This window comes from Hypanus sabinus, chromosome 3, assembly GCF_030144855.1.
Source record: "Hypanus sabinus isolate sHypSab1 chromosome 3, sHypSab1.hap1, whole genome shotgun sequence".
Taxonomy (NCBI): domain Eukaryota; kingdom Metazoa; phylum Chordata; class Chondrichthyes; order Myliobatiformes; family Dasyatidae; genus Hypanus; species Hypanus sabinus.
Window position 1 is genome coordinate 188,856,918 of NC_082708.1, and position 15,595 is coordinate 188,872,512.

General features: G+C 47.6%; 1 protein-coding gene across 3 annotated transcripts in view; it reads left to right on the forward strand.

The window, feature by feature from the left end:
• The window catches only part of LOC132391966 (rab11 family-interacting protein 1-like), a 102,882-nt gene that overhangs the window by 66,394 nt on the left and 20,893 nt on the right, over positions 1-15,595 (forward strand). For all 3 annotated transcript variants that reach the window (XM_059965792.1, XM_059965795.1, XM_059965794.1), the window contains exon 3: positions 7,849-8,494. In XM_059965792.1, the coding sequence (XP_059821775.1) occupies positions 7,849-8,494 (646 nt within the window). The remainder of the gene's footprint in view (positions 1-7,848; positions 8,495-15,595) is intronic.

A 15,595-nucleotide genomic window follows, 5' to 3' on the forward strand; every position in this document is an offset into this window, starting at 1 on the left:
ACTGTCCCATCACACACTCCCAGGGTCAGACACAGAGTGAAACTCCCTCCACACCGTCCCATCGCACACTCCCGGGGTCAGACACAAAGTGAAGCTCCCTCCACACCGTCCCATCGCACACTCCCGGGGTCAGACACAGAGTGAAGCTCCCTCTACACTGTCTCATCACACACCCCCAGGATCAGACACTGAGTGAATCTCCCTCCACACTGTCCCATCACACACTCCCAGGGTCAGACACAGAGTGAAGCTCCCTCCACACTGTCCCATCACACACCCCCGGGGTCAGACACAGAGTGAAGCTCCCTCTACACTGTCCCATCACACACTCCCGGGGTCAGACACAGAGCGAAGCTCCCTCCACACTGTCCCATCACACACTCCCAGGGTCAGACACAGAGTGAAGCTCCCTCCACACTGTCCCATCACACACCCCCGGGGTCAGACACAGAGTGAAGCTCCCTCTACACTGTCCCATCACACACTCCCGGGGTCAGACACAGAGCGAAGCTCCCTCCACACTGTCCCATCACACACTCCCGGGGTCAGACACAGAGTGAAGCTCCCTCTACACTGTCCCATCACACACTCCCGGGGTCAGACACAGAGTGAAGTTTCCTCCACACTGTCCCATCACACACTCCCGGGGTCAGACACAGAGTGAAGCTCCCTCTACACTGTCCCATCACACACTCCCGGGATCTGACACAGAGTGAAGCTCCCTCCACACTGTCCCATCACACACTCCCGGGGTCAGACACAGAGTGAAGCTCCCTCCACACTGTCCCATCACACACTCCCGGGGTCAGACACAGAGTGAAGCTCCGTCTACACTGTCCCATCACACACTCCTGGGGTCAGACACAGAGTGAAGCTCCCTCTACACTGTCCCATCACACACACTCCTGGGGTCAGACACAGAGTGAAGCTCCCTCCACACTGCCCCATCACACATCCCGGGGTCAGACACAGAGTGAATCTCCCTCTACACTGTCCCATCACACACTCCCGGGGTCAGACACAGAGTGAATCTCCCTCTACACTGTCCCATCACACACTCCCGGGGTCAGACACAGAGTGAAACTCCCTCCACACCGTCCCATCACACACTCCCGGGGTCAGACACAGAGTGAAGTTTCCTCCACACTGTCCCATCACACACTCCCGGGGTCAGACACAGAGTGAAGTTTCCTCCACACTGTCCCATCACACACTCCCGGGGTCAGACACAGAGTGAAGTTTCCTCCACACTGTCCCATCACACACCCCCGGGGTCAGACACAGAGTGAAGCTCCCTCTACACTGTCCCATCACACACTCCCAGGGTCAGACACAGAGTGAAGTTTCCTCCACACTGTCCCATCACACACTCCCAGGGTCAGACATAGAGTGAAGCTCCCTCTACACTGTCCCATCACACACTCCCAGGGTCAGACACAGAGTGAAACTCCCTCTACACTATCCCATCACACACTCCCGGGGTCAGACACAGAGTGAAGCTCCCTCTACACTGTCCCATCACACACTCCCAGGGTCAGACACAGAGTGAAGCTCCCTCCACACCGTCCCATCACACACTCCCAGGGTCAGACACAGAGTGAAGCTCCCTCTACACTGTCCCATCACACACTCCCGGGGTCAGACACAGAGTGAAGCTCCCTCCACACTGTCCCATCACACACTCGCAGGATCAGACACAGAGTGAAGCTCCCTCTACACTGTCCCATCACACACTCCCAGGATCAGACACAGAGTGAAGCTCCCTCCACACTGTCCCATCACACACTCCCAGGATCAGACACAGAGTGAAGCTCCCTCTACACTGTCCCATCACACACTCCCGGGGTCAGACACAGAGTGAAGTTCCGTCCACACTGTCCCATCACACACTCCCAGGGTCAGACACAGAGTGAAACTCCCTCCACACTGTCCCATCACACACTCCCAGGGTCAGACACAGAGTGAAACTCCCTCCACACCGTCCCATCGCACACTCCCGGGGTCAGACACAAAGTGAAGCTCCCTCCACACCGTCCCATCGCACACTCCCGGGGTCAGACACAGAGTGAAGCTCCCTCTACACTGTCTCATCACACACCCCCAGGATCAGACACTGAGTGAATCTCCCTCCACACTGTCCCATCACACACTCCCAGGGTCAGACACAGAGTGAAGCTCCCTCCACACTGTCCCATCACACACCCCCGGGGTCAGACACAGAGTGAAGCTCCCTCTACACTGTCCCATCACACACTCCCGGGGTCAGACATAGAGTGAAGTTCCCTCCACACTGTCCCATCACACACTCCCAGGGTCAGACACAGAGTGAAGCTCCCTCTACACTGTCCCATCACACACTCCCGGGGTCAGACACAGAGTGAAGTTTCCTCTACACTGTCCCATCACACACTCCCGGGGTCAGACACAGAGTGAAGTTTCCTCTACACTGTCCCATCACACACTCCCAGGGTCAGACACAGAGTGAAGTTTCCTCCACACTGTCCCATCACACACTCCCAGGGTCAGACACAGAGTGAAGCTCCCTCTACATTGTCCCATCACACACTCCCGGGGTCAGACACAGAGTGAAGCTCCCTCTACACTGTCCCATCACACACTCCCAGGATCAGACACAGAGTGAAGCTCCCTCCACACTATCCCATTACACACTCCCAGGGTCAGACACAGAGTGAAGCTCCCTCTACACTGTCCCATCACACACTCCTGGGGTCAGACACAGAGTGAAGCTCCCTCCACACTATCCCATTACACACTCCCAGGGTCAGACACAGAGTGAAGCTCCCTCCACACTGTCCCATCACACACTCCCGGGGTCAGACACAGAGTGAAGCTCCCTCTACACTGTCCCATCACACACTCCCAGGGTCAGACACAGAGTGAAGCTCCCTCCACACTGTCCCATCACACACTCCCGGGGTCAGACACAGAGTGAAGCTCCCTCTACACTGTCCCATCACACACTCCCAGGGTCAGAAACAGAGTGAAGTTTCCTCTACACTGTCCCATCACACACTCCCGGGGTCAGACACAGAGTGAAGCTCCCTCTACACTGTCCCATCACACACTCACAGGGTCAGACACAGAGTGAAGCTCCCTCCACACCGTCCCATCACACACTCCCGGGGTCAGACACAGAGTGAAGCTCCCTCCACACCGTCCCATCACACACTCCCGGGGTCAGACACAGAGTGAAGCTCCCTCCACACTGTCCCATCACACACTCCCGGCGTCAGACACAGAGCGAAGTTCCCTCTACACTGTCCCATCACACACTCCCGGGGTCAGACACAGAGTGAAGTTCCCTCTAACTCTCTCCACCATCAGACAGTCTAATGTAACCAGTTTGGAAGGGAAGAATTGTAAATAAAACAAAGAAATCCTTTCAAGTAGTGAGAAACACAGTTCTGGGCTCAGGGGTATCCGAATATCTGGAACATGATTCACAAAAGGCTGGTATGCAAATATTGCATAGTAATTAGAATAATTATCACAACTATTGGCTAAAATTAGGGGATTTGAAGGTAGTCTAAACTTTAATTATAGACAGGCCTTTGGTGAGACCACATCTTATGTCAGGCTGATGGCTTTTGAAAGATGAAACAATGTTGAAAGCAGTTTAGAGGTTTACCAGACTTCTGTCTCATGAAGAAAAGCTCGACAGGCTGTGCTTGTATCTGCTGGAGTTGACTTGATGGACTCACAACATCCTGAGGGCTCTCAACAAGAAAAATATCCTGGCGTTGGACAGGATCCACAGGAGGTTCACAAAAATGATCCCAGGAATGAAAGAGTTAACATGTGAGGACCCTTTGGCTCTGGGGCTATACCACTGGAGTTTAGAAGAAAGAGGAGGTATCCCATTGAGACCTGTTGAATGTTGAAAGGCCTAGATGGAGTGGATGTGGAGGGGTCATTTCCTATAGTGAGAGAGTCTAGAACCAGAGGGCCTTGCCTCAAAATAGAAGGACGTCACTTTAGAACAGAGATGAGGAATTTCTTTAGCCAGAAGATGGTGAATTTCTGGAATTCATTGCCACAGATGGCTGAGGAGGCCAAGTCATTGGATATATTTAATGCTGAGTTTGATAGGTTCTTGCTTAGCAGAGACACCAAAGGTTACAGGGAAAAGGCAGTTAAATGGGGTTGAGAGGGATAATTCATCAGTCAGGATGGAATGACAGATCAGACCCAATGGGCCGAATGGTCTAATTCTGCTCCAATGTCTTGTGAACAGGAGGCCTCATTTCTGGAAAGCTGTCTTGCCTCAGTACGTGCTGCTGGGGTGGTGGTAGAGGCAGATACATCAGGGGCATTGAAGAAATCGATCGGCACATGGATGATAGAAAAATGGAGGTCGATGTGAGAGGAAAGGGTTAGAATGTTCATAGAATAGGTTAAAAGGTTAGCCCAACATCGTGGGCTGAAGGGCCTACCCTGTGCTATAATGTTCTATGTTTTATTTTTAAAGTGGAGGTTGATAGGTGGATAGGTTCTGGATTAGTCAGGGCATTAAAGATTATGGGAGAAGGAAGGGGAATGGGCTTGAGACAAAAAATAAATCAGTCAATTTAAATTGGTGGAGTAGACTTGATGGGATATGACCCTAATTCTGCTCCTATGTCGTATGGACTGTAGACCCCTGCCCTTGCGGTTCTGGTGAGCTTGAGAGATGGCTATCTCTGTCGTCCGGCTGGAATTCACCCACATTGATGACCGATGGCTTATTTCCTCTTGATGCTTGACATCAATACAGAGAATTATGGACAGAGGGTGTGTTCTGTGCAGGAGACAAGAAGCTAAGAAGGTCTGTGAGTGTGGGTAGTGGGGTAAGAGCAACTGTTGATATTGGCAGGAGTCAGTCAGCCTGGCCTGGAGAAATATTCATTTCTAGGAAAGCCCACTAGTACCTAAGCTCCAGAAATCCCTCTTTTCTAGGATTTTAATCATTAAATTTGATTTTTGTGACAGAGTGCAGCTCTGACATAAACCATTTATTCGGTCCATAGTTCATTGAACATGGCATCACAGGTAGATAAGGTCGCAAGGCTTTTGGCATATTGGCCCTCATAATTCAAGGTACAGGAGATGGGTTGTTATAGTTAAGTTGTATAAGACCTTAGTGAGGCTTAATTTGGAGTTTTGTGTGCAGTTTTGGTCACCTACCTACAGGAAAGATGTCAACAAGTTTGACAGAGCACAGAGAAAATTTACAAGGATGTTGCTGGGTCTGGAGGACCTGAGTTATAAGGAAAGATTAAATAGGTTAGGACTTTATTTCTTGGAACGTAGAAAATTGTGGTGAGATTTAATACAAACGATTGTAGATGTATACAAAATTATGAGGGGTATAGATTGTGTAAATGCAAGCAGGCTTTTTCCACTGAAGTTGGGTGGAAAGCCAACTAGAGGTCATGGGTTAAAGGTGAAAGGTGAAAAGTTTAAGGGGAACATGAGGGAATACTTCACTCAGAGGGTGGTGAGAGTGTGGAATGAGATGCCTGTGCAACTGGTGCGTGCGAGCTCAATTTCAACATTTAAGAGAAGTTTGGATAGGTACGTGGATGGTAGGGTATGGAGGGCGAGGTCTGGCATCCCAATGCAGGTCATTGGGAGTAGGCAGTTGAAAGCTTCAGCACAGACTAGATAGGCCAAGGAGCCTGTTTCTGTGCTGTACTTTTCTATGACTCTAATCACAGCCACAGTCAACACAGGAATGGTGAGCTGTTGTGTCCTGGGAGAGCAAAGAATTGAACTTTGTGCATGGTGAACCCACTTCAGAGCCAGGTTGAATCTTCAGGGGTTCAACTTGCACCCTAATATCTTCAATAGAGTTGGACGGTTACAAAAACATGCTATTCAGCTCATCTGTTCCATGCTGACCAAGATTACCATCCAAGCTAATCCCATTTGCCTGTGTTCACTCCATATCCCTCTGACCTTTTCCTACCCATGTCCCTAACTAAGAGCCTTTTAAATGTTTTTCACACACCTGCCTCAACCACTTCATAAATACAAGAGATCCTGCAGATATTGGAAATTTAGAGCAACACACACAAATGCTGGAGAAACTCAGCAGGTCAGGCAGTGTCCATGGAGGGGAATGAACAGTTGAAGTTTCGGGCTGAGATCCTTCTTCAGGACTCAAAGGGAAGGGAACAGAAACCAGGATAATAAAGTGGGGTGGAGAGAAAGGGTCCAAGCTGGCAGATGATCTGTGAAACCAGGTGAGGGGGAAAGATGTTGAAGTGTGAAGTTGGAGGTGGTAGGTGAAAAGGTGAAGAGCTGAAGAGGAAGGAATCTGATGGGAGAGGAGAGTGGACCATGAGAGGAGGAGGGGAAGGGGTGCGAGGAAAGCCAGAACGTGAAATTGAAGATGAGAGAAGGGGAGAAATTACTGTAAGTTAGAAAAATTGATGTTCATGCCATCTAGTTGGAGGCTATGCAGACAGAATATGGAGTGTTGCTCCTCCAGATCCCATGCCTTTCTGCACTGATGCTCTGGGGCACACAAGGGATGGCAGTATCCACACTGAGTGGCAGAACAGTGGTACACCTTTAGCACTACTGCCTCACAGTACCAGAGAACCCAGTTCAATTCCGGCCTTGGGTACTGAGTGGAGTTCTCCCTGTCACCACGTGACGTTCCCTGGGTGCTCCAGCTTTGTCACACATCCCAAGGCTGTTTAATTTGAAAGGCCTGGACAGGGCAGACCTGGAGAGAATGTTTCCTCTCGTGGGGGGAGTCCAGGATTAGAAGCCACAGCCTCAGAATAGAGGGACATCCCTTTAGAACAGAAATGAAGGGGATTCCTTTAGCCAGGGAGTAGTGAATCTGTGGAATCCATTGCCTTGGATGGCTGTGGAGGCCAAGTCTCTGAGTCTATTTATTGCAGAGGTTGAAAGGTTCCTGATTAGTCAGGGTGTCAAAGTCTATGGGGAGAATGCAGGAGAGTGAGGTTGAGGGAAATAATAAGTCAGCTATAATGACAAAACAGATTCAATGGGCCAAATGGCTTAATTCTGTCCCTTTATTTTATGCGCAAGTGAGTGATCGAACATGGGGTAAGTTGATAGGACTATGGAGAGATTAAGAACACAATGGGATTAATGTGAATAGGTAGTTGATGGCAGCATGGAATACGCTTTACTCAGGTACTGAAGGTGGTCATGTTTGTAGATAAGGTGGCAAAGGAAGCATATGGCATGCTTGCCTCCACTGTTCGTGACAGGAGACAGGTAGTTATGTTGCAGACATATAAAACTTCGGTCAGGCCATACATGGAGCGGTGTGTGCAGTGCTGGTCACTCCATTATAGGAAGAATGTGGAAGCTTTAGAAGAGAGAGCCTAGGAGATTCACCAGGATGTTGCCTGGATTAGAGAGCATGCCTTATGAGGATAGGTTGAGCAAGCTAGGGCTTTTCTCTTGGGAGCCAAGGAGAGGTGACTTGATAGAGGTGTCCTAGATGATAAGAGGCATAGATCAATTGGATAGCCAGAGGACTTTTCCCAGGGAGCTTGGTTCCTGTGTTACTCTGAGCTGTTTCCACAACTCGCTGTAGTTTCTTGTGTCACGTGCAGGGGCAGTTACTCTATCAAGCCATGATGCATCCAGAGAGGATGCTTTCTATGGTGCAACAATTTAAAAATTAATGAAGGTCAAAGGTGAGATGCCAAATTTCTTTAGCCTCCCAGGGAAGTAAAGGCATTGATGAGCTTTCTCAACATGATGGGATGGGTGCTGGCCGTTGTGACTGACCAAACTAAACTAAGAAATTTGCCAGTGTCTAACCAGAAATTGGTCATTGTGTTCCCTTTTCTTATACAGTAGACACCAATCCATCCTTAGCCAAGGTCCTGACACACAAGAGAGCGCTCAGTGATGAGGTGAACCAGGCACTCATAAGCAATATGGATCACTTGGCTCCCAAGACAAGTCCCATCTCCAGATCACTGGTCTGCATCAACGGTAGTCACATCTACAGCGAAGAGCATTCCTCAAATTCCGCCTCCGGTTTATTCCCAAAGTCTTCCCCTCTGTCCCGTTCCTTCCAGAGTGTCACCACAAAGGCTGGGGAACCTTGGCGGCGGAATTCATTCACGGAACCTAATAAGAAGCAGGGGGATGCGGGCGATGGGGAGAATCCGGAGTTCAAGATGGCGCCCCCGGTCATCACGGTGAATGATGAGGTTCAGGACCTGGGAGCAAAGGGCCGGAAGAAGGAGGCGGGTGGAAGTGTGCAAGGGACCAAGCCGGTGCACATCGCTGCTCCTATTATTTCCACCGTGGAGCCCATGATAAACAGCGCCCCACCCCAAGCCAAGAGGAGTGGCATCCTTCTGTTCGGAAGTGACAGCAAGGACTCTGAGGCCAGACGATCCCGGACACCATCTCCTGTGAGGAAAAGCAGTTCGTTGGCTGAAAAAACAAAACCCAGTGGATGGTTTCAGAAGGAGGCCAATCACAAACCAAGGTCAGTGAACTCATTAGCGTTCTGGGTAAATTGCAAATATGATTAAATATCTTTGTGGGAGAGGTCAGTTGTGTTCATTGTTGACTGAGAGTAGAAGATTTGATCCTTCAGATTTATCAGATCTCGTTCAAAAACAATAGTGTAACTTTCAATATATTATTTCCAAGCTTAGACCACACTTGGCATGTCATGTTTAGTTCTGGTCACTTCATTATGGGAAGGATCTGGAAGCTTTAGAGAAAGTGCAGAGGAGATTTGTCAGCATGCTGCCTGGATTAGAGAGCATGCCTTATGAGGATAGGTTAAGTGAGCTAGAACTTTTCTCTTTAGAGTGAAGGAAGATGAGAGGTGACTCGATGGAGGCATACAAGATGATATGAGCCATAGATCAAGTGGGCAGTCAGAGACCTTTTTTCCCTGGGTGGAAATGACTAGCACAAGGAGGCATAATTGTAAGGTGATTGGAGGAAAGTATAGGGGAATGTCAGAGGTGGGTTCTTTAGACAGAGAGTGGAGGGTGTGTGGAACACCCTGCCAAGAGAGGTGATAGAGACATATACATTAGGGACATTTAAACAACTCTGGATAATAGAAAAATGGAGGGCCAGATTGATCTTAGAGTTTGTTAAAATCAGCACAACATCATGAGCCAAAGGGTCTGTACTGTGCTATTAAGTTCAATGTTCTTAAGTGACTATACCTGATCTTGTCCTATCCATTTTAGACTCTCCCTCTAGCGCAGGGGTTCCCAAACTTTTCATGCCACGGGCCAATACCAGTAAGCAAAGGGTCCTTGGACCCCAGGTTGGGAACCCCTGCTCTAGAGAAAAATCAAACACCCACAGCATCTATGTTTTTGTGCTTTCTTCCAAACGTCAAAGGCTATTGACATACCTTCTTTAAGCACATTTGATAGGCCACGTCTCCCATCCCAAGAATTAGCCTGGTGAATCTCTCTGGGACACAACCAGGATATCCTTTCCTAACAGGAAGTGGCCAATAGTATTTTGTTCTTGTGGAAAATTTATCTGAATAGTGTCGTGGAAGGGTGGGAAGGAGATAAAAAGTTGGGGATATCAATAGAAGAAAATTCACTCTTAATCAGAATAAGGTTTATTATCACAGACGTATGTCATGAAGTTTGTTGTTTTGTGTCTGCAGTACAGTGTAAGATGTTAAAAACAACTATAAATTGCTTTAAGAATGTATTTGAACTAAATGTTATAAATTATATATTATATGTACAGTACTGTGCAAAAGTCTTAGCCACATACAGTATATGTAACTAGGGTCCTATGACTTTTGCACAGTACTGTATTGTCAACATGGAGTAGAGAGTGAGTTTGTAGATCTGGTTGGAGCAAAGGATGTTGGGAATGGCAAAGGAATGCCATGGGAGGGTGTGACAGACGGCAGGGAAGGAGTGCCAGGGGCACAGGGTGGCACAGATACAGACACACCCAGCCCTGGGACACCAGACAAGCTCATTTGATTCCCAGCAATTGCAGAATGTCCGTGTGGGAGAGAGAAGCATTGCATAACACCAATGTCTGAAAGATGTACAAGCGAGCCTCTGTAACCACCTAGAGGAAGAACCAGTCACCATCACAGCAGCAGATGTCCAGCAAGTATGAAGAGCTGGACATCACCAGGTCCTTGCCTGTTGGCTGAAGAAACTGACAGTATTACAAACAAGGCTGGCAGCTCAAATAAACCAGCTGCTTGAAGCAGGCTCCTGCCCTGACTGGCCAACTCGAGGAAGGACAAAACTCAGAATGAAAGCTCCTCACAAAGGATCAACAGCACCAAACTACTGGCCTATCACCTGCCCGCTAACATGGAAGCATCATAGCCACCAAGCTGAGGGAAGATGGGTGTAAATTCCTGAACCTGCTCCGAGGTTCCAAGCTCCAACTACTGGTAGACAAAGCAGTCACGCAAGACTCCAAGACCAGGCAAACCAACCTAAACACAGCCTGGCTCGACCACCAGGATGCACACGACTCAATGCCCTACACGTGGGTCTTGGAATGCCTGCCTCTGTACACGGTCAACAAAACATTAAGGACCTTGGTCAAGAACTCAGCGGGCTGTTGAAGGACAATGCTGGAAGTAAACTCAAAGCTAACAGCGCAAGTGACCATCAAATGTGGAATGTACTGTCCCCACTGCTGGAAGTGGCAGGGCTGAGGGACAGCACAGACGCACTGCTCATGGCTGCGCAAGAACAGGTGTTGAGCACAAGAGCAATAGAAGCAGGGGTCTATCACACCAGGCAAGACCCAAGATATATTCTGGGCAAGGAATCCAGCACGTAGTAGCAGGGTGCAAGGTGCAGCCAGGAACAGCACAACCAAGTTGCAGGAATTGTGTACGGGAACATCTATTCTGAGTATGGATTGGACACTCCAAGTCCAAATGGGAAACACGCGAGAAGGTCGTGGAGAATGACAGAGCTAAGATCCCTTGGGACTTCCAAATACAGACTGGTAAGCAGGTACTGGCCGACCAACCAGACATAGTAATACTGGACAAGGAACAGAAGAAGACAGAAATGGCTGAGCCTGTGTCCCTCTGCAGCATCTTGCGATCCTGTGCAATGGGGCCTCCATAGCTGACTCAGAGCAGTCTTGATGCAGCCAGTCAGAATGCTCTTCATGGTACATTTGTGTAGAAATTGCTAGAATATTTGATGATGCTTCAAATCATTCCAACTACAGCGCGTGCTTTTAAGGTTAGAGGATGAAATTTTAAAGGCAGCATGAGGGGTGAGGTTTTTACACAGACAGGTAGGTGACGGGAATGGCTTACCAGGGTAGGATTGGAAGCAGATAGTGTTGTGGTGTTTAAGGAGCTGTTAGATGGGCAGATGACAATAAAGGGAACAGAGGGAAATGGATGATGCACTAGACGAAGATGTAAAATCAAATGGCATCAGGATTAGAACAATGGTCTGGCTCGCTGTTCTGTTCTCTGTAGTAAATCCATCAGAAACTTCAATAAAAATGAATTATAGAATCTGGAACTTGGCTTTACTGAGACACATGAGACAGCAGACGCTGGAGGAACTCAGTGAGTCAGGCAACATCTGTGGAGGGACAGGAGCTGCTGAAGTTTTGGGTCAAAACCTTCCGTCAGGACCCTATATGTTGACAACTCCTCTTCCCCCACGGATGCTCTCTCAGCAGATTGTTATTTGCATGATATTAACAGTCGAGCTGAAGGCTGTGCTTCAGGGAAAGCAACGTAAAAGAGAAGGAAACAGAGCAGTTCACCATGGGGATACGCTAGAATGTTGGAAGAGATTGAGTACAAACACAAGACATTATGCAGATGCTTGAATAGCATACACAAAATGCTCGAGGAACACCTGGATTCAATTTCTGCCACTGTCTGTAAGGGGTTTCTGCACTCTCACCATGAATGCCTGGGTTTCCTCCGGGTGATCCGGTTTCCTCCCACATTCCAAAGACATGCACGTTAGTAGGTTAAATAGTCATATGGGTGCAGTTGGCCAACGTGAACTCGTTGAGAGCGCAAGGCCAGTTACCACGCTGTATCTTTAAAGTTCAAAGTAAATTTATTATCAAAATACAAATTACATCACCATATACAACCTTGAGATTCCTGCGGGCATACTCAATAAAGCCATAATAGAATCAATGAAAGATTGCACCAACTTGGGCACTCAACCAGTGTGCAAAAGCCAACAAGCCGTACAAATACAAAAATAAAGAAATAATATTAATAAATAAATTAGCAATAAATCTCAAGAACATGAGATGAAGGATCCCTGAAATTGAGTTTGTTGATTCTATTCAAAGGCATTGGTGTTTCCATACCAGGCTATTATTGAAGCTGTTAATACACTCTTCACCACACATTCCATAGAAATCTATCAAAGCCTTAGATGTCATGATGAATCTTCGCAAACAGACAGACAGACAGACTTTATTGATCCCGAGGGAAATCGGGTTCGTTACAGTCGCACCAACCAATAATAGAGTAGAAATATAGCAAAATAAAACCAGAGGTAATTAAATAATAATAAGTAAATTATGCCAAGTGGAAATAAGTCCAGGACCAGCCTATTGGCTCAGGGTGTCTTTGACACTCCGAGGGAGGAGTTGTAAAGTTTGATGGCCACAGGCAGGAATGACTTCCTATGACGCTCAGTGTTGCATCTCAGTGGAATGAGTCTCTGGCTGAATGTACTCCTGTGCCTAACCAGTACATTATGGAGTGGATGGGAGACATTGTCCAAGATGACTTGCAACTTGGACAGCATCCTCTTTTCAGACACCACCATCAGAGAGTCCAGTTCCACCCCCACAACATCACTGGCCTTGCAAATGAGTTTGTTGATTCTGTTGATGTCTGCTACCCTCAGCCTGCTGCCCCAGCACACAACAGCAAACATGATAGCACTGGCCACCACAGACTCGTAGAATATCCTCAGCATCATCCCAAGGATGTAGGGGAGAGTGACAAGTTGGGAGGTGGTGTAAGAGATTGCTAAAATTTTCTCGGAGATAGCAAAGCATTGGATCAATCAATCAATCAATCTCCATTCTGTAAATCCCAGACTCTAACAGTTCCAGAAACACAATTAAGATGAAAAACAGACATAAAAGAAGTATAATAGGTCGCTTTGTAGACTATCTGGAAGATGTTGACTGAAGGAGTGATATATGCTGGCACCACCTTGGCAGGATTAAGGCCAGTGATTGGGAAGATGAGAGTTTGTGAAGCCGGGTTGTATTTTAGAGATTGAAGGGGCTGTGGAGATGGCATTGAGACAGTGAAAGAGGAAGAGCTGGATGTGTTTTGGCTTTCTCCGCTTCCAGCAGTCTTGAACCATATTTCTGGTAAGTGATTCAGACAGGGAAGAAAAACAAACAGGCCCCTAAGCGGCAGGATAATCTGACCAGTGTTGGATCATAACTGATTTATTCCTCGTTCTCCTTCCTTATCCACTAGAATAAAATGCAACAGACCCATGTACACTACCTCATGTTTGTTTTTACGTTAATAATTTAATTTAGAAACATAGAAAACCTCCAACACAATACAGGTCGTTCAGCCCACAAAGCTGTGCAGAACATGTACTTACTTTAGAAATTACCTAGGGTTACCCATAGTCCTCTATTTTTTTAAGCTGCGTGTACCTCTCCAGGAGTCTCTTAAAAGACCCTGTTGTATCTGACCCCACCATCATCACCGGCTGCCCATTCCACGCACTCACCACTCCCTGAGTAAAAAAACTTACCCCTGACATCTCCTCTGTACCTACTCCCCAGCACCTTAAACCCCTGTCCTCTTGTGGCAACCATTTCAGCCCTGGGAAAAAGCCTCTGACTATCCACACGATCAATGCCTCTCATCATCTTATACACCTCTATCAGGTCACCCCTCATCCTCCATCGCTCCAAGGAGAAAAGGCCGAGCTCACTCAACCTATTCTCTTAAGGCATGCTCCCCAATCCAGGCAACATCCTTGTAAATCTTCTCTGCACCCTTTCAATGGTTTCTACATCCTTCCTGTAGCAAGGCAACCAGAACTGAACACAGTACTCCAAGTGGGGTCTGACCAGGGTCCTATATAGCTGTAACTTTACCTCTCGGCTCTTGAACTCAATCCCACGATTGATGAAGGCCAATGCACCATATGCCTTCATAACCACAGAGTCAACCTGCACAGCAGCTTTGAGTGTCCTGTGGACTCAGACCCCAAGATCCCTCTGATCCTCCACACTGCCAATCGTCTTACCATTAATACTATATTCTGCAATCATATTTGACCTACCAAAATGAACTACTTCACACTTATCTGGGCTGAACTCCATCTGCCACTTCTCTGCCCAGTTTTGCATCTTATCGATGTCCTGCTGTAATCTCTGATGGCCCTCCACACTATCCACAACACCTCCAACTTTTGTGTCATCAGCAAACTTAATAACCCATCCCTCCACTTCCTCATCCAGGTCATTTATAAAAATCACGAAGAGTAAGGGTCCCAGAACAGATCCCTGAGCCACCCCACTGGTCACCGGTCATGCTAAATATGACTTGTCTATAAACACTCTGCCTTTTGTGGGCAAGCCAGTTCTGGATCCACAAAGCAATGTCCCCGTGGATCCCATGCCTCCTTACTTTCTCAATAAGCCTTGCATGGGGTACCTTATCAAATGCCTTGCTGAAATCCATATACACTACATCTACTGCTCTACCCTCATCAATATGTTTAGTCACATCCTCAAAAAATTCAATCAGGCTCGTAAGGCACGACCTGCCTTTCACAAAGCCATGCTGACTATTCCTAATCATATTATGCCTCTCCAAATGTTCATGAATCCTGCCTCTCAGGATCTTCTCCATCAACTTACCAACCACTGAAGTAAGACTCATTGGTCTACAATTTCCTGGGCTATCCCTACTCCCCTTCTTAAATAAGGGAACAACATCCGCATCCCTCCAATCCTCTGGAACTTCTCCTGTCCGAACTGATGATACAAAGACCATTGCCAGAGACTCAGCAATCTCCTCCCTCACCTCCCACAGTAGTCTGGGGTACATCTCATCCGGTCCCAGAGACTTATCGAACTTGATGCTTTCCAAAAGCTCCAGTATATCCTCTTTTTTAATGTCTATATGGTTAAGCTTTTCAATCCGCTGTAGTTCATCCCTACAATCGACAAGATCCTTTTCTATAGTCAAACTAGATTATATTGGATTAGAACTGAAAAGTAAAGATGCAGTGCTGAGGACTGTGGGCAGTTTTGGACCTGTTATCTAAGAAGAGATGTGCTGGCATTGGAGAGGGTCCAGAGAAGGTCCAGGAAAAATATTCCAGAACTGAAAGTGTTAACACACGAGAGTGTTTGATCGCTCGGGGCCTATGCGTGCTGGAGATGAGTCCATGGCCAGATCGGCCATGACCTTATCGAATGGCAGAGCAGGCTCGACGGGCCAGATGGCCGACTCCTGTTCCCATTTCTTATGTTCTTGCATTCTTATATCAGAGGTATCCAATAGTGGGAGAGTCTTGGACCAAACAACACAGACTCAGAATGGAGGGACAGTCATTTAGAACAGAGATGA